Source organism: Sorex araneus, chromosome 1, assembly GCF_027595985.1.
Source record: "Sorex araneus isolate mSorAra2 chromosome 1, mSorAra2.pri, whole genome shotgun sequence".
Classification (NCBI taxonomy): Eukaryota; Metazoa; Chordata; class Mammalia; order Eulipotyphla; family Soricidae; genus Sorex; species Sorex araneus.
Window position 1 is genome coordinate 433,410,229 of NC_073302.1, and position 27,187 is coordinate 433,437,415.

General features: G+C 53.9%; 1 protein-coding gene across 1 annotated transcript in view; it reads right to left on the minus strand.

Moving 5' to 3' along the window:
• LOC101554129 (solute carrier family 23 member 1-like) overlaps positions 1 to 27,187 on the minus strand; it is a 51,298-nt gene that overhangs the window by 4,752 nt on the left and 19,359 nt on the right. The window contains exons 4-8 of the mRNA XM_055129383.1: positions 26,076 to 26,235; positions 11,299 to 11,480; positions 8,179 to 8,299; positions 6,280 to 6,436; positions 5,517 to 5,770 (exon numbers count right to left, since the gene is read on the minus strand). Coding sequence (XP_054985358.1) covers positions 5,517 to 5,770; positions 6,280 to 6,436; positions 8,179 to 8,299; positions 11,299 to 11,480; positions 26,076 to 26,235 — 874 coding nt within the window. The remainder of the gene's footprint in view (positions 1 to 5,516; positions 5,771 to 6,279; positions 6,437 to 8,178; positions 8,300 to 11,298; positions 11,481 to 26,075; positions 26,236 to 27,187) is intronic.

The window sequence follows — 27,187 nt, forward strand, 5'->3', positions numbered from 1 at the left end:
GCGTTCCATGGGCGGAAGCGATGGCTTTCTAAGGGCCGGGCCAAGGCCAAGTACACGCGGGCATCTCTGCACGGGGCTCGGGGCACTGTCCACTCAGAGCAAGGGTTTGTACGTCCCTCCCAGACTGGACATGGTCTAGCACAGGGCTCTCCTGGGCTCTTCTCCCACAGCCATGCCCCAGAGCCGCGCGTGTGAACAAGCTGAGCGTTCCTATCACACGCTTCCTGGGTCACCGCAGAGGGTAGAAGGGAAGCAAGACGGTTTTACATCTTACAGAAGAGAAAGCCAGGGAGAGACGACGTCACCGGTGGCTAAGCAAATCTCAAGTCTGGAACATGAACCCTGGTCCTTTTCAAACCCTTCCGAAATACCAAAGAGGAGAAAACAGTTCCCCAACTCACTGCATGAGGTCAGCATGACCCTGATACGTAGCATCTTTTTTGGGGAGAGGGGGCGAGGGGTCACACCCGGCGATGCACAGGGGTTACTCCTGGCTCTGCACTCAGGAATTACTCCTGGCGGTGCTTGGGGGACCATACGGGATGGTATGGTCATGGTATGGTATGCTACCATAGGGTAGCAAACCCGCTGTGCTATCGCTCCAGCCCCTCTACTAGCACTCTGAGGGGGTAGTACATGCTTCCTTGACACCCCCAAGCCCTCAGTCATTTAATCAAAAGAAAATGGCGGGGGGAGAGACCCCTGAGCAGGGCCAGGTGGCTGGTAAGACACGAGCACATGAACAGCACATGCAGAAAAGCCGTGGTGTGGGTCCCCAGCATTTGTAAGTCCCATCCCAGTGCACCCCTGTGGGGGTGGCCCCTATTTTTTTAAAAACCATCCAAACCAGGTCATAGAATTTAGTGTGGACTCTGGTGCACCAAAACTCACTCCGGATATTTTTGTTGGTTTGGGGGCCACACTTGGTGGTGCTCAGGGGCAACTCCCAGCTTGCTGCTTTGTCATGCGGTTTGAAATCAAGAAGTGGGATGCCTCCTGCTTGCTGCTTCTTCCCCCGGATTTCTCTGCTATTTGGGGGTCTCTTGCAGCTCCATGCTAATTTTTTTTTTTTTTTTTTTTTTTGCTTTTTGGGTCACACCCGGCGATGCTCAGGGATTACTCCTGGCTCTGCACTCAGGAATTACAACTGGCGGTGCTCAGGGGACCATATGGGATGCTGGGATTTGAACCCGGGTCAGCTGCATGCAAGGCAAATGCCCTCCCCGCTGTGCTATTGCTCCAGCCCCCAGCTCCATGCTAATTTTATAATATTTTTTATGTTTCCTTGGAGCTATCCTTGGTATTAAAAGGAGTTGCACTGAACCATCAAACATGGCTTTGGGTAGCACAAACATTTTAACAAGATTACATTCTTCGGGCCCCTGAACTAGGGCATCTTTCCATTTGGGGAGCGTCCTCTCTGATTTCACTGATCAAAGTCTTTCGGTGTGCAGAGTGTTTACCTTCTGGGGTGTTTCTTCCCAAGGATCTTACTGTTTTTGATGTATGGCGAATGGAATCCCCTCGCCCCACCCTGGGTTTCTGGTCACTTCATTCTTAGTTTGTTCGAGAAAGAACCAGTTTCTGTGCTTGGTTCTATATCCTTCTGAATCTGCTGAGGGCCCGGACAGCTCTGGGTACGCCTCTCTTCAGCGGAAATGTTGATGTGTGGTCTTTTTTTCTTGTAGCGTCTTTATCTAACTTGGATTAAGATGCTACGTATCAGGGGCTGGAGAGATAGCACAGCGGGTAGGGCGTTTGCCTTGCACACTGTCAACCCGGGTTCGATTCCCAGCATCCCATATGGTCCCCTGAGCACCGCCAGGAGTAATTTCTGAGTGCAAAGCCAGGAGTAACCCCTGAGCATCACCAGGTGTGACCCAAAAAGGAAAAAAAAAGGGAGTGTTATTAGATCTTGAAATCAATTTCCTTCTTTCCTTCTACTAAAGACAGCCACTCTGCTCTCAGGCTCCTGGGTCCAGGTCCATGTGATAGCCCCTCACGGAGCATGTCCAGGGCCACCCCACAGAGGGGCCACACCACTGGCATTGTTCAGTGTCTTGTGAGTCAAGGGGCCTGGGAGACACTTACTACCTAGGACACAAGGTGAACTCTGACCTTTCTGAGTTCACCATAAATCTTTTTTGTGTATGTGTGTTTCCTGTTTATTTTGGGTTGGGGTTTTCGGACCAGTGCTCAGGCTTATTCCCCTGGCTCTGCTGAGGCTTGTTCCTGGAGGGGCTCGGGGGACCGACTGTAGCACAGGGGATCAAAATTGGGTCAGTGGCATGCAAGCAGGCACCCTTCCCGCTGCGGCGCCTGAAGCCATCGGAACTGTCCTCAACTCCTGGGGCTGGACTGCGAGTGTCCTTGTCTGAGGCTGTCACCAACGAATGTGTTTAGCTAGCTCTGAAACCTGCGTCTCACCCACCGCGTCCACCCCCACGATTCTGCAAAGATGCTCCCAGATCCTTCCAGATAGGCAAGACAAAAAGTGTTCCGGGAATCCATTGCAAAACCATAGTGCATCTGACCTGGACGTTTAAGGACAATTACGACACTAGACTTCAGGCAACCTATTACCACAGTGAAAAGTTTTACCTTTTCCCCAAAATGTACTGAGGAAAAGTCTGTCAATGCCTTGGTCTGTTTTTTCTCCCTTACTTTTTTTTTTTTTTTTTTGCTTTTTGGGTTACACCAGCAATGCACAGGGGTTCCTCCTGGCTCTGCACTCAGGAATTACTCCTGGAGGTGCTCAGGGGACCATATGGGACACATGGGATGCTGGGAATCAAACCCGGGTTGGCTGCGTGCAAGGCAAATGCCCTACCCGCTGTGCTATCACTCCAGCCCTCTCCCTTACTTTTTTCTTTTTTCTTTTTTGGTCACACCTGGCGACGCTCAGGGATTACTCCTGGATTACTCCTGGCTCTGCACTCAGGAATCAATCCTGCTGGTGCTCAGGGGACCATATGGGATGCTGGGAATCGAACCCGGGTCGGCTGCATGCAAGGCAAATGCCCTACACACTGTGCTATCATTCCAGCCCCTCTCCCTTACTTTTAAAAGAATTGTCTTCATTCGAAGACATGTGGTAAGAATTAACCACGGCAAAAGAACATTCTGCTTTATTTTGTTGGCCGTCCTAACAATGAACTGTGCGAACAAAGGCAGGGCCCGAGAAATCAATTTGTCGAGTCGAACTGAAGTTCTCTGCATATCCCCATGGCAGGCCTCTGCAAGCCTGCCACCACCACAGAACTTAACATGTGGCCTGAGCCCTTTTCCAGCCTCAGGATTCGACTCTGGGTAAGGAGCCAAGACCTCAGAGAGAGGGGGAGGAGGCTCCCTGGCCAGCAACTTCTTCCCCGGAGTTAGCCGGACTTGGCCAGACTCACGTTCCGGGCAACAGAAGCAATGCCCGTCGGGGCCACAAGATGGAAACGCGAATCCAGATCACAGCTCATAATCTGGCTTCGGAGCCTGCAACTTTTTTGCCTTCAGCGCTCCTCAAAAGGGCCCGCGATTATGAAGTGACACGCGGTCGGAAAGTTTGCTCTGTTGATTAAACACCATATTCTCTCCTATAAGAGACGTGTTATTGGGCCGGAGCGATAGCACACGGGGTAGGGCATTTGCCTTACTCGGGGCCGACCCGGGTTCGATCCCCGGCATCCCATATGGTCCCCCAAGCACCGCCAGGTGTAATTTCTGAGTTCAAAGCCAGGAGTGACCCCTGAGCATCACCGGATATGACCCAAAAGCAAAAAAAAAAAAAAAAAAAAAGTGATTTGTTATTCCCTCAGGCATGGAAAAAACGGTGTCTACTGCTTCCTTGTGGACCCTCCTGAGGAAAAGCGTTCCTAAAGGTTTCACTCTCTTTAGTAAGCACCAGAGCCCACAGCATCACGGCCCAGAGTCTCTTGGGCTATAGAGAACGGATGTGTCTGATATTAAATCCATATAAGGCCTCGGCACCACAGCGGGAACTACAAGGGAAAGCAAGGCAGGGTTGGGGAGTGGAAGTGTGGGGGAGGTGGGGGGGAGGCAGGTTTGTATTTTCCAGAACTTGTGCTGGAAACTGCGACAAAGATTCCCTGGAGTTTGAGGAAAATTAACACCGATCACCTCAGGCACCACCCTGAAGAATTCTTAGGGGCTTGAGGAGTCTCGCCTGTGGTGGATGAGGAGCCAGAAAGAACATTTTAAGTGAGGACTAGTCTAGTCAGGACTGGGTTCTAGAAAGATCCAGGCTGGGTTCGACAACGGCCCGAGGCTGAGAGGAGAACTGCTCTGGGGACCCGCTGCCCCCGGGTGAGAGTTGACGAAGCTGAGGCAAGGACTCCGTGAGGGGAAGAGGGACGGCTGCTTCCCGAGCTTCACGGGTGCCATGCTGGGGGGAGGGGGGCTCTGAGCAGACACCCCTGAAAGGGCCAGAGATTAGGCGAAGACAGAGATTGGGAGGCCTGACGCTGGCCAGACCAGGTCGAATGGACCCACCCGGGCATCAGAAATCACCGATTCTTCAGTGATACTTGCCCGGCCTGGCAGGACTCTCTACCCAAGGAGCTGCCAGCACCACAGGAGGCTTTCAAGAGTGTCCACCCCACTGCCCAGACCTGGGCGGAGGGCGCTGGGCCTTTGAGTTGAGAGTCTGGAGGTGGGGAGAGAATCCTGGATATGCAGGTAGCACCAACGTAACCGCCCGAGTCCTCAGGGCAGAACGTCTTTCCTGGCCGGGGCCACTGACTGTGGAAGGAGCAGTCACAGAGACCCCGGCTGAGGACGGAGAACGGGGCCCACCATCGAGGAAAGTGGCAGCTGAGAGTCCCGAGCCCAGGTTCCCACATGGACGTGGCCTACACAGATCCCATCTTCAGAGAGAAAAAATACACTCGGCAATGCCGTCCCCAACACACACACACACACCACACCACACACACACACAAACGTACACGCATACACACACATGCACACACACGCACACACACACGCACACACACACATGCACACACACACACATGCACACACACACACACATGCACACACATACACACACACACCCCACACCGCTCCATCACCACCACCAGAAATCGGCCTTCTTGAAGCAAACAGAAAGCGTTAATTGGTGACAGACAGTGCCACCAACTGCGGCCAAGGGTTCTAGTGCCCTGCTGGATGGTTCCAGGGTCGCCTATCCCACAGCCACATGTCTCAACCTTTTTCTCTGACCAGGGTCAACTTCCGACCTGGCTTCCTTCCCGTGACCGCCCATGTCCTACCAAGTTGATGCCCTGGTCCACACCATGACCCTGCCATTGAGGCAAGTTTTTCAGCTTGGGGCCCCCTGGGGGGTGGGAGGAAGCGGGACTCCCTCTGAGCCAACTCCCCCTGGCGCATCCATTGATGTTCCCCGAGTCGTGCCCGGACCTGCCCACGGTTGCCCCCTTTAGAGAGAAGCTCCTGAGCCTGAGGAGGTGCCTGACCCCTGGACCGTCCCTGCCGGGGAGCCTTACCCTGGTGATGCCCAGCGCCCCGACGTTCTCGCTGTAGGACGTGGTGCCGTTGCCTGTGCCCCAGGCCCCGGCCAGCAGGCAGCCGATACCCTCGATGCCAATCCCGCGGTTGACGGCGTGCCGGGGAGGCGGGGGGGCCCCCACCAGCCGGGCACAGGCGTAGTAGTCACCGACTGACTCCACCATGGACGAGATCACCCCGGCAATGATCCCGAAGACCCCGGCCAGGCTGACGGTGGGGACCCCCCACTGTCCTGAGAACACAGATGGGGGGGAGGTGCCAAAGGACTCCAGAGAGCCACGGGGACCCGCAGACCCGTCCTCCTGACCCACAGACGGAGTCTCTGATGCCCACTGTGCCCACGTCCTGTGGCCATCCAGTGCACCAACAGCCATGGGGCTTCATTCCGGAAAGGCCCGGAAACATCTGGAACATTCTCGCTCAGAAGAGGCTCGTCTCTGGAGTCCCCAAGGCCAGGCCAGCCCTCTCTGCCTCCCCACCCGGAACTCGAGCCAAGGAGCACGGGGCAAGAGAAAGGACCTTGACTTCATCATTCCAGAATGTTCTGAGTCTCCGTTGGGTGGGATCCATGAGATGCAAGAGACCCACGGCTCTGATTAGGCCTTTCCCAAATGTAGGGGTTCCCGGGGAGGAGGCGGGTGGGGGGGAGCCGGGGAAGGGCTGAGGGGGCCTCTCTCACCGGGAAGGAGTCCTAGGATTGTCCTGGGAACCGAGTCCCAGACCCAGGGCCCACCCCCTTACCTGGGTAGGGGAAGCGGAACCAGGGGGCCTGACTCAGCACATCGCCTTTGGTGTCCGTGCGGGCCTGGAACCCGTAGCCAGCGGGGTCCGAGGGGAGGGTGTGGGTGACCGTGAGGATGAAGCAGAGCAGCCAGGAGAGGCAGAGGGCCAGCAGCACCTGCCCAGGGAGAAGGTCAGCTCCATCCATCCCGAGACTGGCGTGACCCCCGACCCCTCAAAGGCGGACAAGGACGTGATCCAGAAAGCTCTGGAAATGAGCTCAGGGAGGGCTTCAGTTGTGGAGTGTGTGTGTGGGGGGGGGGGGTGGGGGGCCATAGGGGGGTCAGTGGAGAAGGGCGTGTGCGTGGGTCCTCAAGCACGCGGAGAAGCAGGTGGCCCCAGAGGAGGGAGGAAGCAGAAGCAACAGGGTCGCACCCGCTGACCCCAGCCTGACTGTCCCCCAGCGCCTGCGGGGCCCGGGACCCAGTCGGGGCCTCGATCTCCCCGTCCCTGGAGTGGAACGGCCCTCGCGAGCCAAGGGCCTGTCCAGGGGCTTTCTCCGAGAGGCAGAGTGCTCAGCTCTGGGCAGGACCCAGAAATCTACCCGTGTTTGCAGTCTCAGAACCAGGGTCTGTAGGGCGGAGCCGAGCGTCCCTGCCCGGGATCCCTTTCACAGGAGGGTGACGCGGGGGCTGGAGCGACAGCACGGCAGGGAGGGCGTTTGCCTTGCACACGGCCGACCCGGGTTCAATTCCCAGCATCCCACAGGGTCCCCTGAGCACCGCCAGGAGTAATTCCTGAGTGCAGAGCCAGGAGTAACCCCTGTGCAACTCCAGGTGTGACCCCCCCCCCAAAAATAATAACAAACCAAACAAATAAAAGGATGAAACGCAGGAGCAAAAGACGGGGCAGGAGTAAGGCACTCCCATGGTGCCCATACCGCCCCCTTCGGGCACTGCCAGGAGTGCTCCCGGAGCACAGAGCCAGGAGTAATCCCTGAGCACAGAGCCAGGAGTGCTCCCTGAGCACAGAGCCAGGAGTAATCCCTGAGCACTACCAAGTATACCCTACTCCTTCATAAACAACAAAGTGACTTTGTGCTGGAGAGATGGTACAGTGGGTAAGGTGCACGTGGCCAGCCAGGGGTTAATCCCGGCACCACATGGGGGTTCCTAAATACTGCTAGGAGTGACCCCTGAGCACCACTGGGTGCGGCTGCCCTCTCCACCACTACGGTCATCCCCCCCAAAAAGAAACCAGAAAGAAAAAATCCTACTAGACTGGGGGAGTGCAGAGAGAGAGAGTACGAGGGTTAAGGCATTTGCTTGGTATGTCCTGTCAGGCAGCAGACCCAGATTCCATCCTCGGCACCCCATATGGTCCCCTGAGCTCCACAAGGAGTGCTCCCTGAGCACAGAGCCAGGAGTAAGCCCTGAGCACTGCTGGGTATGAGCTCTTCCCCCCACCACACACACACACACACACACACACACACACACACACACACACACACAAAGGGGGTTTACAGTTCAGTTAACCTTCATAGGTTGGCCTGTGCTTGACAATGCTGAAAACTCAACCAAGAATGTTCTAGAATGAGGACCTTCCTTAGCACAAGGTGCTCAGGTTACCCAGGGGAAGGGAGGGGTAGCAGCCTGGCCCTGGGGCGTAGATACTCAGTGGGGAACGCCAGCGTCCCCCTGGAACCTCGCTCAGGGGCGAGGACACTGTCCCTCAGTGGCTGAGCAGAAGCCTGGGGCTGGACCCGCAGCTGCCCGGGGGAAGCGTGTGGAACACAGACCCCCCCCAGGCGGCTGCCCCTCTCCCCCACACCTGACAGAACAGCACAGGCCGGGGAGCGGGGATGGGGGACCCCCCCAGGGATGCCGTGGGCTGGTTGGGGGGGGGGGCGCTCCTTACCGGGAAGACCTGGAACAGGTAGAACCTGGAGGTGTGACACTTCTTCCCCCGCCCGTACACGGGCACGGGCACCGCGACGTTTCTCAGGTACTGCGAGAAGAGCACGATGAGGAAGACGGTCCTGGAACAGAGGCACAGCGGCCTTGGAGGCTGCTCCGCCCGGGCCCCGGGGCTGTGGGGGCCGAGCACTTGGTGGGGGGGAGGGGCGGGAGACGGGGTCCCGGGCTGGGGCGCTTGGCACATGGGTGGCGGCACCATCTGCAAGCAGCCGCAGGGGCAAGCCCAGCACTGGAGCCGCTGGGGCAGATGGAGGGGACCTTGTCCGGGGCGCCTGGGCAGAGCCGGGGCCTCTCGCCCGGCACCCACCATGAGTGTGCCCGCTGCCAGCCCCAGGACCCTTCTTTTCTTTTCTTTTTATTTATTTATTTGTATTTCATAAGGCCACTGTCACTGTCATCCCGTTGCTCATTCGATTTGCTCAAGCGGGCACCAGTGACGTCTCCGTTGTGAGACTTGTTGTTACTTTTTTGGGCATATCGAATACACCATGGGTATAGCTTGCCAGGCTCTGCCATGCGGGTGCGGGCGGGATACTCTTGGTAGCTTGCCGGGCTCTCCGAGAGGGACGGGGGAATCGAAACTGGGTCGTCCATATGCAAGGCAAACGCCCTACCGGCTGTGCTATATCGCTCCAGTCCATTTTATAAGGTAGTTTACAATATTTGATCACATTTAATATTCGAACACCAATCCCACCACCATGACACCTTCCCATCACTGTATTTGGTATGTTTCCATCCCGAGCCCCAATCCCTGTCCCTAAGCAGAACCGAAATAATATATTTTGTATTGTTTGTTATGAAAAACTGCTGAAAATGCTACAAAAAAAGTATCCATAGAGGAAAGAGTATGAAGATTGTTCTATTTTGGCAGGGGCCAGTAAGACCTTTATACGATATTACTAACATGTTGTTAAAGGTTGAGCATTATGAACTTTCGTATATATATATATCTGTAAATATATACGGTTGGGTCATGGACGTTGGCTGCGGGGACTGGGTCCCTTGGGGCGGGGAGGGCTCTCACCCGCCCCTCTCTGGGGCGCCCCAAGTGAAAACAGCTTGGCTCAGAGTTATGTATATATATATGTATATGTATATATATATGTATATATATGTATATACATATATACACACATATATGTATATGTACATATATGTATATATGTATATATATGTATATACATACATATATATACATATACATATGTGTATACATATGTGTATGGGGTGCGGAGGGAAGCTGGAGCCCATCCCCTCCGAGGGGCCCCGGGGAAGACAGCCAGACCCCGGAACCTAGCTGTAGCCATGCTGTCAGCTCCTCTCTACACGTTCGGACAGGCCTCATGCATGAAGGTACCGGCAGAGGAACCCAGGTGTGTGTAATCCCATCAACGGTCAACATCCAGAGAGAGACTTAAAAGCAAGCTCCCAGAAGATATCTTTAACCAACTTCTCCCTCTGGGAGAAACTGGCAAGCTTCTGAGAGTTTCCTGCCCCCATGGGACAGCCTTGCAAGCTTCCCATGGTGTATTCATATGCAAAATCCAGTAATAAGCTGGATCTCATTCCCCTGACCCTGAAGAGCCCCCCAGTGCAACATCGTTAGGAGGGCCAAGTCCAGATGGACTTCTAAGATCTCAGGGAAAGGACGAAATGAGATATTACTGGGCCCGCCCGAAAAATCGGTGTTTAACAGGCTATCGTGATCGTGAGATATATATATCCCTTTCTGATTGGTTGCCTACTATTTGAACCCATCGAATGTGGGTGTGGCACTCCTGGAGAATGAAGTGTCTTATAATGTGTCCTGACATAGGTTCACTCATGCATGAGACTCGGCCCGAGTGTGTGGGGAGCGGAAGGCCTCATTTTCCACAAGGCCTCCTGGGCCTTCCAGCCGGCTGGGCCCCTCCCACAGTGGGTGCCACATTCTGTCACATGTCAAAGGAACTTAGGGGGAAGTCTCACATCTCTGCTGTATGGAGATGCCCGAGGCTGCAGCATAGCCTCCCCTCTGGGGCTGGAGGGTGACAGATGCTTGCCCATTGGGACTGCGGCCTAGTGAGGGAAGCCACCGGTCACCGTGCCTGGTGGACGTCACAGTCAGCTTGCTCTGTGCGACAGGGATGGGGACGGACTCAGGGTAAGTACTGACGTGGTGTAAAGAGTCGCAATAGGGGATGGAGTGATAGCACAGCAGGGAGGGCATTTGCCTTGCATGAGGCCGACCCAGGTTCAATTCCCAGCATCCCATACGGTCCCCCGAGCACCACCAGGAGTAATTCCTGAGTGCAGAGCCAGGAGTAACCCCTGTGCATCGCCAGGTATGACCCCCCCCCAAAAAAAGAGCTGCAATAACTTAAGTAATAATCTCAACCCTTATCCCCCAATTTTTTTAAGGGGCCAAAGAGATAGTACAGTAAGGGCACTTGCCTTGTATACAGCCAACTCAGGCTCAATCCCCAGCACCCCATACCGTCCCCCAAGCCTGCCAGGAGTGCTCACTGAGCACAGAGTCAGGAGTAGCCCTGAGCACAGCCAGATGTGTCTCCACACCCTTCCCCAAATGCTTATGATAATAAAAGTATGTGATAATGTAACTCCAAATAATGTTTTCATGGCTTTGAAGCATAACACAACATTCATGAAAATAATCCATGAGAGGGGGCCAGCAAGGCGGCTCAAGGGGCTGGAGCGCATCTTTGCCAGCAGGAGGCCGGGATTTGACCCCCAGGATCCCCAGGAAGGACCAACAGCAACGCTCAACCCCTGAGTACCGCCAGAGCTCCAACCAACCAGCCAACCAACCCAAATGATCCACAAGAGTGCAGAGCCAGGGGGCTGGAGCGATAGCCCAGCGGGTGGGGGCTTTGCCTTGCACGTGGCAGACCCGGGTTCGATTCCCAGCATCCCATATGGTCCCCCAAGCACCGCCAGGAGTAATTCCTGAGTGCAGAGCCAGGAGGAACCCCTGTGGATCGCCGGGTGTGACCAAAAAAAGCAAAAAGAGAGTCCACAGCCAGGAGAACTGGGCAGCCCCTCCCCGGTGAGTACTTACAAGGCAGAAATGCCCCAGTGGAGGCCAGCGTCATTGCCCGCAGAGTCGAAGAGAGGCAGGGCCACCAGGGAGATGGTGGGCGCAATGGTCAGGGGGCCGATGAAGCGCAGCAGGAAGCCAATGAGGCCCGAGAAACCCACCAGTATCTGGACGCAGGACGCCACCATGATGGACCCCTGCAACTGAGAGGAAACGGAAGTCAAAGTTGGCCAAGGGACTTCAGCCTCCGTGACAGACGCCAGCCCCCTTCCAAGTCTGTCCCCGCTCCCCACAGAGGGACACACAGAGGCAGGGCGGGGCCAAGCTGGACCCCAGGCCCCAGCTTGGAGCTTCAGGTCTTCTGGGGATGTTCCTGGTCCCCCAGGAGGGAGACCTCAGGGTCCTTCTGTGCCCTGGTGATGGCGCCAGGGAACTCAGCAGCCCCGTCACCACCCAGGCTGTCCCCGGAGGGTCAGGCACAGACCCCTTCTTGGTTGAACACCTGCTCCAGGCTGCGGGGGCTGAGCGGCTCTGGGGAACCAAGGAGTCTCGCTCTGCACTGGGAAGCTTTACCCGCAGGCGCGGGCAGTGTGTCAGGCAGATGTCGTCCCATTGCTCCGGGCCCGTCTGAGCTTTCTGCAAGTCACCGAGTGAGTCCTGCTTTCCTTGGACCTGTGCTAGCCAGCCAGCCTCTCCAGTGACGGCCCAGGGCCTTGCAGGGCACACAGTGCTGGGTCTTGGTTCTGGCTGACCATCTCCTGCCGAAAGCACTGTCCGATGCTTCCCTGCTTGCGGCCCTGGCAGGCCCTTACATGGAGACACACATAGCGGGAAGCAGTCGGAGACTCAGATATCCTCAAATACATTCTTGTTAATCTCTCCAACAAAGCAAGGTTCAGATCCCCCTTGCTTAGTACGACTGCCTAATTTGTGCCTTTGTTTCTTTTTTAGGCTTTTTTTGTGGGGGTCACACCCGGCAATGCACAGGGGTTCCTCCTGGCTCTGCACTCAGGAATTACTCCTGGTGGTGCTCAGTGGACCATATGGGATGCTGGGAATCAAACCTGGGTTGGCCACGTGCAAGGCAAATGCCCTCCCCGCTGTGCTATCGCTCCAGCCACATCTTTTTTAGGCGTTTTGGGGCCACACCGGTGGTTCTCAGACCTTACTCCTGGCTCTGCACTCAGGAATCCCTCCTGGAGAGGCGGGGGGACCCTATGGGGTGCGGGATCCAACCCGGGTCAGCCCTGTGCACGGCCAGCGCCTTCCCCGCTCTTCTATCTCTTCGGCCCTTATTTCTCATTTCCATTTTTTTTTTATCTCCCACTCTTTCTGCTTTGAAGTTTTAATCACTTAGTTTGGGGGTCACACATGCCCTGGCAGTGTTGAGGTGGAGGCAGGGACCCCCCCCACCATGCTGGGGATCAACCCGGGCCTCCCACGGATAAAGCCCGTGCTCCAACCTTCGTCTGAGCCACCATCCCCAGCATCACGCTCTGCCAGTTTAATTACTTATATATTTATTTATTTTTGCTTTGGCGGAGGGGTTACGTCCAGCTATGCTCAGGGCTTCTGCTCGGCATGCAGGGTCACTCCCGGCAGGGCTCAAGGACCACATGTGGTGCCGGGGACCAAATCCAGCCCAGCGTGTGCAAGACAAGCACCCCTCTGGCTGTACTATCTCCCCAGGCCCTGCTTTGGCTGTTGGTCTGTGGGGGTGGGTAGTCCTGGCCACACTCTGCGACGCTCAGGGTTTAGTCCTGGCTCTGTGATCAGGAATGACTCCTGCTGAGCTCGGAAACCATGCAGGGTGCAGGGATCAAACCCTGGCCAGTCACATGCAAGGTACGTCAGCACCCCCGGATGGTACAATCACTCCAGCCCATTCCTCCGCCTTGGTTCCCCTTATCTTAGACTTCTTTTCTTTTTGAAAACAATATGCCTAGATGTCATCATTTCTTTGTTTCATGTTTCTTTGAACTTCCTGGGCTGTGCTTTTTTTTTTAATTGAATCCACATGAGATATACAGAGTCACAAAGTTGTTCAGTCATACAGTGTTCCAATCCCCATCCCTTCAGCCAGCCTCTGATTTGATGCCTGATATTAAAGGCAAAGGAAAGTTCCTTGATGGTTGTTTCAAATATTTCTTCTGTTCTTTGCTTTTCTTCTCAATGTGTTTCCAGGACACACCTCGTAGGCCTTTTACAGTTCTACAGCTCTGGGATACACAACTCTCTCTCTCTCTCTCTCTCTCTCTCTCTCTCTCTCTCTCTCTCTTTCATACACTCACTCTCTTATACACACACTCTTTCTGTCTTTAACTCTGTCTCTGTCTCTCTCACTCCCTCCCACACTCTCTCTCACTCACTCTCACACTTTCTCTCTCACACACTCTCACTCTCAGCCACTCTCACTCTTTCTCGCTTTCATCTTTCTTCTCTTGGCTTGTTTCTCAAAAATTCTCTCGCTACCTCCTCAGCTGTGTCCAATCTGCTAACAGTCCCCCCCAGCTCTTCCTTCCGTGATGGTGTTGGCAATCTCTGGCGCCCTGTTGGGCCTTTCTCTGATCTCCATCTCCCTGCTAACGTTGCCTGGCTAATGTCCCTGCTGTCCCCTTCACCTGCAAACCAGTGACCTAGAGTTGGACATTTTCTCTGAAGTCAGTTGGGCCCTGGTTAACTAATTTCCCCCGAAATACCCCTAGTTAAGAATAGAGTAAGTACTCTATTTAACAAAGGGTTTTCTTTCCCCTTCTCCTGAGGTGTGACTGCTTTCATTCCACACCTGTTATGATATGCTATTATTAAAGTGTTCATTATTCTATCTTCAAATCTATCATGTTATCCTCCTTCCTGAAGTAACTGTTGCCTTCCAATTTTCTTCCATTTAAACATTAATTAAATATCCTCTTTCAAAGCATCCCATTGTCTCTTACTTTTGCTAAGTCCATCATTTCCTTGTGTGGCCCAGTGAAATTACGCGTGTGAGGTTAGTGCAGGGGGTAGGTTTTATTCCCCCAAGAGTCTTGTGTGTCGGGAATGTGAGAAGATCCCTAAAGAAGAAGATTGCTTCTTTTTTCTTCTGCTCAGAACCACGGGCAAGTCGACAACAAGACCAGGTTTTACTGTAATTTCTCCCTTTGCGCCACACTCATATGGTGGAAGAGATGGGGTTCTTGTTCCTCACGCCAGTTTATGTTCTGACACTTTCCAAAGTTCCTCAGGCAGGACAAACAATTTCCTGGCCAATTCCTTCTGTGGGAGGCTGAAATCTTACAGTGCCTCTGCCCCCCCTAGGGTCCCAGTGGACCACCAAGCCGGGGTCTGCGTCTGATTCCTTACGCCACCATCAGATGTTCCTGTCTTTTCACTAGAAGTTCCAGCTTTGTTTTCAGACAGCTGGGGTTTCCTTTGACTGTGAATGAGTCTGCTTTCAGAAACACAGTTCCTCCAACCTTTGCATGTGTGAGGGAGGTGAGTGGGGTCTAACTGGGTGTCAGCTACAACGTACTAGGAGGTGACGTTCAAATTGCTCTAAGTGGTCCCCACACTTACTAGAAGTCCCACTCACTGCCCCATTGGAAATCTATCTCTTTAAGCAAAAGCGAAGCGGGTAGGGCGTTTGCCTTGCATGCAGCCGACCCAGGTTCGATTCCTCCATCCCTCTCGGAGAGCCCGGCAAGCTACCGAGAGTATCCCACCCGCACAGCAGAGCCTGGCAAACTCCCCGTGGCGTATTCAATATGAAAAAAGCAGTAATAAGTTTCACATGGAGACGTTACTGGTGCCCACTCGAGCAAATTGATGAGCAATGGGATGACAGTGATACAGTGATAAGCAAAAAAAAAACAAAAAACAGAAAGCTCCCCCCACCCCTGTGCTTAAAGCTTCTACTGCCACCTCCCTACACTCCCCCCCCCGACACGCACACAGACAGACATACACACATACATACACACACACACTGTTCTAGCTATCCCCTCTGGAGGGGTAATCACCCACTTTGGGAGACCCTGGTAAGGTATTGAAGGCACATCTCTTCCTATGGCTTTATACCTTTCTGAAATCCCTATTTTCTTAAACTCAAATAATTGCTCATTTCCACCTGTCCTTCACTGTTTTTGATTGGTGGTTCCAGGAAGTGAACCCGGGGCCTCAGACCTGTTCTCTTCTCTGCACTGAGCTACATCCTGACCCCTCCGCTCCTGTCCCAGGAACCAAAGTTACTCCCACAGGTCCTGTGTTTGCACCCGGTTCACGAGACTGGGACTGCAGCTGTTGGTTGGCTGACCTGCCTCTGTGTGTGTGTGTGTGTGTGTGTGTGTGTGTGTGTGTGTGTGTGTGTGTGTGTGTGTGTGTGTGTGTAAATGGGATCTATGGCGCCCTGGAGCATCAACCTCAAGTTCCGATGCGAAAACTCAGTGAATGGAGGACGTCAATCAACAAAACACAGCTGAAATTCCTAAGTAACAGCAATGGTTCAAGGAAAAACCCCAAACAAAAAAAACAAAAACAAAACCCCAACAACAACTCAGACCAGCAGAGGGCGCTACAATACCACAGAGAACACATGAGTCTGGGCATCCGGAGTCCGTGTGGGGAAGGAAGGTATGGGTCTCACACCTGGGCTCATCTTTAAGAGCAGGGGTGGGGTGGGAGGGTGGGGGAGGAGGCAGAGAGGACAAACTTCTTCGGTTAAAGGCCTGATGGTAGTTTAGACTTTGTGAGTGACATATGGTTATTGGCGCATATACTTAAACAATCGTTTCATGTAGGAAGCTCAAAACTTTGTAAATCACCGTGCCTTAAGTCAAGAAAACAAAGCGGGGGAGGGGTGAGGGGTGGGGAGGGAAGGGGTCCTTAGATCCTGGGTACTAAAAACTAGACCTACAGGCTGGATTCAGGCCAAAAGCCACCCAATGTTGGTTCCTACTTTATTTTATTGCTTTTTTGGGGGAGGCGAGGGGGGGGGATCACACCTGGCTATGCTCAGGGATCACTCCTGGTGGTGCTCAGGGGACCATATGGGATGCTGGGAATCGAACCCGGGTCAGCCACGTGCAAGGCAAACGCCCTACCCGCTGTGCTATCGCTCCAGCCCCTTGTTCCTATTGAAAGGATTCCCTCTGTCCAGAATACGAACACAGGAGGCGTGGAGGGAGAGAGCGTGCAGCGGGTAGGGCATCTGCCTTGCACGCGGCTGACCCGGGTTCGATTCCCAGCATCCCATAGGGTCCCCCGAGCACCGCCAGGAGTGATCCCTGGAAGCCAGCAGAGCCAGGAGGAAGGCGTAAGCCCTGCGCGTCGCGGGTGTAGCTCCAAACAAAGCAGAGCACAAAGGAAGGGAGAAGGTGTAGGGGGGGCGATGGGGCCGCTGACCCCAGGCGGTGGGGCCCACGCGGGCAGTGTGGCCTCGCCCCAGCCCTCCGCCCCCTCCTAGCTCTGCGCTGGCCCCAGCGGGCTCCTTGCCAGGAACGGAGTGTGACACCGGCTGCTCCTCCAGGGCCCAGCCTGCCCACCCGCCACGCAGGGAAGGACTGAGAAGCTGCGCGTCGGCTGGCCCCGCAGGAGAGACAAAGTAACGTCGCGCTTTCCCCTCGGATACTGGAAAGACAACAGGTTCTCGCGGAAGGAATTGCAGGCCTCGGTAGAGGTGGGTGGAAGGGGGCGCCCCCTGCTGGCGGTTAGCAGGCAGGAAACCTCTCCTCTCCTCTCCTCTCCTCTCCTCTCCTCTCCTCTCCTCTCCTCTCCTCTCCTCTCCTCTCCTCTCCTCTCCTCTCCTCTCCTCTCCTCCCCTCCCCTCTCCTCCCCTCCCCTCCCCTCCCCTCCCCTCCCCTCCCCTCCCCTCCCCTCCCCTCCCCTCCTTTTCTTTTCTCTTCTTTTCTTCTTTTTTCTTTTCTTTTCTTTTCTTTTCTGCTCTCCTGCTCTTGTCTCCTCTCTTCTGCTCTCCCCTCCCCTCCCATCCCCTCTCTTCCTCTCCTCTCCTCTCCTCTCCTCTCCTCTCCTCTCCTCTCCTCTCCTCTCCCCTTCTCTCCTCTCCTCTCCTCTCCCCTTCTCTCCTCTCCTCTCCTCTCCTCTCCTCTCCTCTCCTCTCCTCTCCTCTCCTCTCCTCTCCTCCTTTTCTTTTCTCTTCTTTTCTTTTCTTTTCTTTTCTTTTCTTTTCTTTTCTTTTCTGCTCTCCTGCTCTTGTCTCCTCTCTTCTGCTCTCCCCTCCCATCCCCTCCCTTCCTCTCCTCCCATCCTCTCCTCTCCTCTCCCCTTCTCTCCTCTCTTCTCTTTTCCTTTATTTTCTCTCTGTTTCTTCCCTTTCCTTTTTATTTTTGGCCGGGGGCAGAGGGGACATACCCAGCAATGCTCAAAGCCTACTCCTGGCTCTGTACTCAAGGATCAGTGTCGGGAGGTCCCAGGGGACCCGATAGGGTGCCAGGGATCAAACCCAGGTCAGCTGCATGAACAGCAAGTGGCCTCCCTACTGTCCCATCGCTCAAACTCCCTTTGCTCAGATTTTCACTTGGATTGACCAAAGTCAAAACAGGTTTCCTGGGGGACAGAAAAACACAACAAAACAACGACCCCAGAAACCTGTGTAGTCCGACTCCTGCTCTGGGTATATTCCCTGGGGAAGTACCTCCCGCACTGGGAAAGGGTGTCCAGTATGTTATCTCCTGAGAGTGGCTGATCAGCTGGGCCAGCAGCCAGGGCCCACCCGAGTAAGCAGGGAAATTCCCAAGAGTATATTGGTCTTGGGGCTGGAGCGATAGCACAGCGGGGAGGGCGTTTGCCTTGCACGAGGCCAACCCAGGTTCGATTCCCAGCATCCCATGTGGTCCCCTGAGCACTGCCAGGGGTGATTCCTGAGTGCAGAGCCAGGAGTAACCCCTGTGCATCGCCAGGTGTGACCCAAAAAGAAAAAAAAAGAGTATCTTGGTCTTAGGGCCGTGGGCGTGGCTCAGAGGTGAATGCATGTAGGAGACTCGGGGAGATGACCATGCTCTGGCCTGAACTGCTCTTCAGAGCTGAAAACATCCTGGTGGCCGGGTCTGCCCTGGGGCAGAAAGGAGCACAGGACTCGGCAGGGTAAGCGTGGGCCAGGCCCAGGTATGCGTGGGGGCACTTTAGCACTGGCGGAAAGACATGGCTGGTTTGAAAGGAAGAACAGCAGAGGGAGCGTGAGTTAGGGCTCAGCTGGATCCATCCCTGCTAGGGTTCCTTCCAGTCGAGGGAGGGGTCTCTCCCCATAGCATGTCCCGCCCTGCTGCCTGGGGGCCCTCGGAGGAGAAGGGGCATCAATCAGCTACTCTTCAAACCTTCCATCTGAAACACCACCATTCCAGAGGGAAGTCTATCCTGGTGAAAGGCTGGGGGTTGGGACATTATCTTACTAGCACCCAGTCATGAAGAACTTTGTAACTGTGGGTCTCACTGTGGTTCAATTTAAAAATGAACTATTTGTTTATTTATTTATTTATTTTGCTTTTTGGGTCACACCTGGCAATGCACAGGGGTTACTCCTGGCTCTGCACTCAGGAATTACCCCTGGCAGTGCTCAGGGGACCACATGGGATGCTGGGAATTGAACCCAGGTTGGCCGAGTGCAAGGCAAACACCCTACCCGCTGTGCTATCGCTCCAGCCCTGAACTAATTTTTTTTAAATATCAGTTTTTAAATTTTATTACCACAAGATAGAGTATTACAACACTGTTCATGATTGGGTTTCAGTCAGACAATGTTCCAACACCCATCCCTCCACCAGTGTACATTTCCCACCGCCAATGTCCCCAGTTTCCCTCCTGCCCTCTCAATCCACCTCCCACTCCCACCCCAGCCTGCCTCTATGGCAGGTCCCTCCCTCTCTCTCTTTCTCTCTCTCTGTCTCTGTCTCTGTCTCTCTCTCTCTTTAGACATTATGGTTTGCAATACAGATACTGAAAGGTGATCATGTATGTCCCTCTACCTACTTTCAACACGCAGTTCTTGTACAGAGTGATCATTTCCAACTGATGCTCTCACAATGGACCCTCCTTTCTCTTAACTACCCTTACCCCCCACACCCTTGTACTTATTCAAAATAAAATAATTTTTAAAAGATACTGGTTTTGAAAATCACTTCTTAAAAGATTTTAAAAGATAAAAAATTAAAAATCACCCCACCGTGGGCGGCACTGGCCCCACACTCCGCCGAGATGTGATCCTGGGGACCTCATGTGTGTGGCCTCTCCGCAGCTGCACGAGCATGACTCCAGAGGCCAGCTAAACTACTTTTGGTACCGGCAGCTCCTTGCAAACTGTCTCCAGACTGAGAATTAAGCCGAGGCCCCATACCTTCCCAGGAGGGGAAAGGTTTTTCTCTCTTGCCTTTTCCTTGCCGGGGGGGAAGGGCATGGTGACTGCCATACTATGAGGACCACTAATGAGAGATACAAGCTTGCAATGATCCAATTTCTGGAAGAAATTTTCCTGGACTCAGTTGCTAAAATACAGAAATCCAAAACTGTGCGGCCGCTATTACGGCTGCGCAACCTCATATCTCTTCACAGCAGGTCTGACTCTAGTGGGGAACTCCTAACAGTAATAGTGAGTTTTTTGTTGAAATATTGAAAGTAACCAAAGTAAAGAGAAAGTAAAGTGAAATTTATCAGTTACACGGCAGGGGCGGGGATGGGAGGTATACTGGGTTTTTTTTGGTGGTGGAATATGTGCACTGGTGAAGGGATGGTTGTTTCAGCATTGTATAACTGAGACTTAAGCCTAAAAGCATTGTTATTTTCCACATGGTGATTCAATTAAAAAAAAAAGATTTAAAAAGAAAAATCACCCCACCGTTCAGTAATTCAGAATTAGATCAACGAACTCTAAGCTCAGAGGCCCGCTGTCTGAGAAGTAGTCACATCAGGAGAGGAGTATAGTGACTGTCTAGAAGGGAAAAAGGAGGGATGCTAAGGGTTCAGACCAAAGAGACACCCCCACCCTCACCCCGGGAGTGGACCGTAGCTCACCAGACAGTCTAACTCCAGCAGTATGTTTGAATTCGGAACCTCTCGAAAGCTCTGCTTGGCCCCCGAGCAAGGCTGAGACAAGCAGCGGCGAAGCACAGGTTCAGAGCAGCGGGGAGGAAGGCCAGCAAGTGAGACCCAGAGAAGCCCGGACCGGACGCGATGGGCAAAGGGCCAGCAACACTGGGACGGTCGCTGGTTCTGCACTCTGCGGGCACAGCAGGGGAAGTGCTGCTGCTTGAATGTCTGTACCCACGTAAGATGTGGCAGGGGCTGGTCGTGAGGCCAAGGGTTATACTCAACGAAACTGAAAACCCCAGGCATGACGCTGGCTAGCGAACTCTATTTGGGGATCTTGAACTCTTGCCCCCAGCTAGTATGGTAAGCACAGAGGCACAAAACTGACCCGGGGGGTCAAGTAGAGTCACCAGCGAGGGACAGACAATGACAGTTGAACTCTCACTCATTTTGGAGCACTTCTAAAGAATGGTGTGACAGAGGCGGGGTGGGGTGGGGGGATGGGATAGGAGGTGGGAGGGACACTGGGTTCATTGGTGGTGGAGAATGGACACTGGTGGAGGGATGGGCTCTCAGACATTGCATGAGGGCAAAACAAGCACGAAAATGTGTGAATGTGTAACTGTACCCTCACTGTGACTCACTAATTAAAAAAATAAATAAATTTAAATAATTAAAAAAATCTGAAGGGCTAACCCAGTTGCAACTGATGTTCTTGTAATAGATGCCTCCCAGGGGGGAGTCAGGATTCTTTCTTGAAGTCAGAAAGGGTGACAAGATTGGAGTCTACAGTGACTGCTTTCACCTGCATGAACATCCATAAGCTCTTACAACTGCAAAATGAAGAAACAGGTTTGAGGAAACCACTACTGGTAAAACTGTGACCACATTTGTCTATCTAACAAGTATATGCCCTTTCCATATAATTTGATAAAATATATATAAAAAAATAATAATAAAAGACGGTGTGATTGACCACCCGACACTTGGCAGAATGGCTAAAATGAGGCACCTCCAAGCGGTGAGTGGGGTGTGGAGGGACAGGGACATGCAGGAAGCGCTTTGAAGGGTACACAGGAAACATGCTATGTTCATGTTTCCTGAGGTGGGACGTGGGCACACCAGGGGGGTCCATTTAGGGAGCAGCCAGTGCGGGGAGCCAGAGGTAACTGGGGATGCATCCCTTCTGGGTACGTCTGTGCGGTTGTTTGAAGGAGATGGTCGTGCTCGGGTTGGTCAACCAAGGAAAGCAGATGGTGCTCCCCAACAGAGCGGGGGTGGGGGTGGGGGTGGGGGGGCCATTGACCAAGAAGTCACAAAGGCCGAGGAAGGTGAAGCTCAGCCTTCTGCTGGAGTTGGGACCACTGTCTGCTGCACTCCGCACCCTCAGGCCTCGGACCTCTGGAGTCAGAGGGGTTTACATCATGGATCCCCTTCCTCCTCCCCTGCGCCCCCCATCCTCAGGCCTTTGGCCATCAATGTGGGTTTTCCTGGCTTCCCCAGTTTGCAGAGAGACCCTGGAGAGCCTCAGCCCCATCACCAGAAAAGCCAATTCTTTTATTTTGGAGGGGGGGTCACACCGGCAATGCACAGGGGTTACTCCTGGCTCTGCACTCAGGAATTACTCCTGGCGGAGCTCAGGGGACCATATGGGATGCTGGGATTCGAACCTGGATCTACCGCGTGCAAGGCAAACGCCCTACCCGCTGTGCTATTGCTCCAGCCCCCAGAGAAGCCAATTCCTATATGAGTCTCCTGTAGGTGTATGCTTCATTGGTTCTCTGAGGGGAATATAAGCATCCTCAGAACACACATCCCCAGGCTTCCCTGGACATCCCTGGCCATGAACCCCACCCCAGACCTCAACAAGTCCATTTGTCCATTCAATGGAAACACAGACTCACACTTGCGGAGGCAAGTGCACACTCCGAGATACTCTAAGAGCAATAACGGGAAACTACCCTTCGTTACCTAGGATAATACTAGGAAAATAGCAGGATCCACCACGTCATTACATGATGAAATACTATTTGATGAGAAGAATGAATCAAGTCTACTGATTCTTACAAAACTATGGAAGGACGCTGTAAACCTGAAGTTGAATATAGCACTGTAGCACTGTCATCTCGTTGTTTATCGATTTGCTCGAGTGGGCACCAGTAACATCTCCAACGTGAGACATGTTGTTACTGTTTCTGGCATATCGAGTACACCATGGGGAGCTTGCCAGGGTCTGTCGTGTGGGTGGGATACTCTCGGTAGATTGCCGGGCTCTCCAAGAGGGACATATTTTTATATTTATGTACATGTATGTAAATATAAAAACCTAGAGGGTATTCCAACCCTAAGAATGGGGGCTAATGGGCAGCAAACCGTACTGGTCATCTTGTAGCCTTTTTGGCCTTTAAACAGATCTGAATCCTTTTTTATCATCCTGGTGACTACTAGATTGATGGGACTTTGATAACTCCAAATACAATACTTATTTCTTGGTCTGATATTATTGAACTGATGGGTGGGATCCAGGAACGTTACCAATCTTGTGAGTAATCACAGGTAAATGGAATGGTCATCTGGGAGGTGGGGGGGTTGGGGAGCTGACCCTTATTGCCAATGCTGCCAGATATTTTATTCAAGGGGCCCCTTCCATCCTTTCAAATGTCTTTCTACGCACAGTAAAGTTCATTTAAACTGTTTCCAGTAGGGGCCAACGAGACAGGAAAACTAAGTTAATACAAGCTAGTAGGTATCTCGCAGTTCTGTATGCAAAGTTCAACACCAGGCAAACTGACCCGGAGTGTTAGAACGTGGAATATAGGGGACCCCTGCTGGGAAGCGATGGGAGGGAGGTTTCTGGGGGCTTCTTGGGGCTGCGGGTGATGTTCTGCCTCTTCAACCAGGTGCTGGTTATGTGGCTAAGTTCAACTGGTCATGTTTATTGTTGTGTTTTTAGGATTTTGTCGGATTTAAAAGTTAACCCAAGAAAGGCATGACGCTCTGACTTTGGAAGGTGGCGAGAGAAAGCAGAATGAGAATAGTATCAAACGAGCAGGTGGCAGGTGCCCCAGCAGTGCCCGGAGTGATGCTACTGGTGGTAGTGGTACTAGAAGTAGCAGAAGTGATAGTAGTAGTAGAAGTCACTGTCACTGTCATCCCGTTGCTCATTGATTTGCTCGAGCGGACACCAGTAACATCTCTATTGTGAGACTTGTTGTTACTGTTTTTGGTGTATTAAATACACCACAGGGAGCTTGCCAGGCTCTGCCGTGTGGGCAAGATACTGTCGGTAGCGGGGCTGGAGCAATAGCCCAACAGGTAGGGCATTTGCCTTGCACACAGCCAATCCGGGTTCGATTTCCAGTATCCCATATGGTCCCCTGAGCACCGCCAAGGGTAATTCCTGAGTGCAGAGCCAGGAGTAATCTCTGTGCATCGCCAGGTGTGACCCAAAAAACAAAAAAACAAAACAAAACAAAAAAAGGATACTCTTGGTAGCTTGCCGGGCTCTCCGAGAGGGGCAGAGGAATCGAACCCAGGTCGTCTGCATGCAAGAAGGCAAATACCCTATCACTGTGCTATCACTCCAGCCCAAGTAGTAGAAGTAGTAGGACTTAGAGTCGCAGCAGTACTGGAAGGAGTAGTAGTAACAAAGTAGCAGACACAGTCGTGCAAGTTGTAGCGGGGACAGCAGACGCCGTCCCAGAGCAGTGGCACCGGGAGTGGAGGAGTAGAGGGTGCACAGGAACGCTTGTTCCTGGTTCTACTCTGCGCCACTCGTCAAGGATAGGACGGGGAGACATGTCCCCCCCCTCCTCCTCCCACCACTCTGGGGTTCCCACGCCGGGGCTGGGACTCGCCACAGACACGAGGCTGTAACGGTGCTGCACGGCAGACTCGGGCTTCCCCGGCCGTCCAGGGCGCGTCTCCCCTGCAGCACCGTGACCCGGAGGGAGCCCGGGGAAGCAGCGCTGAAGAAGGCAAGTGGGGACTGTCCTCACCGGTGCCTCACCCTGACGCCTTGTTCTGGAACCCCAGCGGCAAGTGCTTCCGGACTGGGCTGTGCTCTGGTCGGGGCGGGGTGGGGGGGGGTCCAACAGAAGGGAGATAACCGAGTGTGCCAGAGCGCACGGAGACCTCCCATTGCCAAAGAGCACTGCCGGCGTGAGCCAGCCGGGACACTCATCCCTGGCGCCCGGTGAGGATGTTGGCGTCTGAAAACTCACCAGATTGTCACCCCGTCGGGATGTGGTTAAACTCTGGGCCAAGAATTCTGCATGGACTGATTTCCTTCTCTGCCGCTGAGATCAGCCGCTCTGCTGCCCTTCCCCCAGTGCTCACAGGGACATTAGACCCAGGGGTCTGGGGACAGCTGGCAAGCAGAGGAACTCCCCTGTGACGGGGGCAGAGCCCGCAGCCAGCCCCTGCCAGTAGGGGGCGTGGCCCTGCTCAGGACCGCCCCCCCACCCCTGTTTGCCCAGTCTCCTGAGCCCCCCGTGGCTCCGTGGCCCCGTGTGCGTCACGAGACACTGAGAAGCGTGTCTGGAAAGCTCCAAGCACTCAGCAGCCACCATCTGCTGCGGGTGTCACGGCCATCCCCGTCCCGGTCGCTCCCCGACTTGGCTCCCGGCTCGGAGGCTGACAGATACTCCACGAATGACGTCACATGCGTCGTCTGAGGCAGTGCTCCCGGCTGTCCTCCCCGCCGCCCAGGCCTGGCTGCCGAGACGCTCGAACACGCGCTTCCGGCTGGAACCGGGCGGGAGCGACTGTCCAGGCTTTCACCCGGAAGGGTCCAGCCCCCTCCTGCTCATCAGCTTCTTCCCTTTCCTCAACACTCCTTGGAATGATCGTCCTTTTCTAATTCCATCTCCCTTTCCCACCCGGCCCTACCACGTGGAGGTTCCTTCCCGCCCCTCCCATGTCCCCCCAAACCCCCACGGTTAGGATGAAAAGCCCCTCTCGGTCTGCTTTGAAGTGCCACATTAATCCCTGGGCTTGGCCCAGGCGGGTGTTCTCAGAGCACTCAGAAGCCTGTGGCAATGTCTATTTACGACCACGGGTCAATGCTGCCATGGGACAGGCCCCTGGGACAGGACATGTCCGGCAGATATGCGGGTGACAGCCGGTCCATTATGATCAAAGGAAGAATATAACCCTATGTATAGAACTATAATGAAACAGTGTAACCCTATCTATAGAACTATAATGAAACAGTGCAACCCTATCTATAGATCTATAATGAAACAATGTAGCCCTATCTATAGAACTATAATGAAACAATGTAGCCCTATCTATAGAACCGAGATGAAGCGCATGTTTGTTCTAACCACTGTGACTACATGACTAACTGCAAATACTCAAGCCAATATAAACCTCGGTGTACGCTCAATAAATCGGAACCGCTTGACGGGACCCCCGCCGTGCTCGGGTGCTCATTTCTCATTTCTCGGTTGTTGTGGAGGCGGGGGCATAGGTTTGCTCTTTTCCCTCGGACCCCTCTCTCTGCAGGAGGGAAGCTCGGCCCTGTCCTCAGGACTCTGAGCGGCGGCCCCTTGCTGGACGAGGGAGCCCGCTGAACAGAGCCCAGGGGAAGACCCCCAACCCCCCACCAGTGGCGGGAACCTTGTCCGCCTCATTTCGAGCAGGAACTTAGAGCTCGATCTCGCCTCCCGGCATGTTAAACAAAAAGGGATGAACATGGCCCCTCCCCCACCCCCCTGCTCAGGAGCCCCCTGCGGCGTGCTCCCCATCCCTCCTCCCCGCCACTCTGCCTCCTGCCCCCTTACCTCTCGGATCCTCTTCTGCCATTCCTCGATGAAGATGGGGGAGCTGGTGTTGACCAGGCTGGCGTTGGATGTCCACTCGGGGCATTTCCAGGCGGGGAGGGAGAGCATGGCCAGCGAGGGGGCCACGAAGCCAATGGTCCCGCCCTGCAGGATGGGCAGCCTGGGGGCGGGAGAGGGGGCGGTGACTCAGCAGCTGGGTCTGTCTGGGGCCCAGGGGGGCCCTCACCCCGTTCACAGGCAGCCCCTCCTCCTCCTGACAGGGGGGCCCCAGAGGGGGTGCTCCCATCCAGCTGTGAGCCGATCCTGAGAGTCAGGGCTGGAGAGCAGCCAAGAGGGCACAGGGGGAGGAAGCTTCGAGGGGGCATCACTGTCCACCCCAATACCAGAAACTTCCCAGGGGACCCAAATTCCCCCTCGGCTCCCACGCATGAAATTTACCGCCTCCTCCCCAGACACAGGGGTTGTACAGTCTGAAAACTGGGGTATCCTGTCCCTGTGTACTGTCAACACCACACCTTTCCTTGGGTGCCTCCCTCAGCCCCAAGTTTTTTAATTCTTTTTTTTTTTTTTTTTTTGCTTTTTGGGTCACACCTGGCGATGCACAGGGGTCACTCCTGGCTCATGCACTAAGGAATCACCCCTGGCAGTGCTCAGGGGACCATATGGGATGCTGGGATTCGAACCCAGGTTGGCCGCGTGCAAGGCAAATGCCCTACGCTCTGTGTTATCACTCCAGCTCCCAGTCCCAATTTTTATCCAGGCAACATGATTTATAAAGTGGTTAATAACAATTTCGGGTAATTATGTGCCAACTCCACAGCCACCATCATGTCCCTTCACCCTTGGCCTCAGGGTCCCTCCGACCCCAGCCCCTTGAAAACTTCTTTCATTATTATTTGGGGTTCTGGACCACATCTGGTGATGCTCAGGGTTGACTCCTGTCTCTGTGCTCAGGGATTAGTCCTGGCAGGCTCCAGAAACAGATGCCAGGGATGGAACCCAGGTTGGCCACATGCAAGACAAACACCCTACCGGCCCTTCACTTAATCTTTATAGTTTTGGATCATGCATTTAGCGCTCATGCTTAGGGTTTCGGTGAACACATGTCCTCA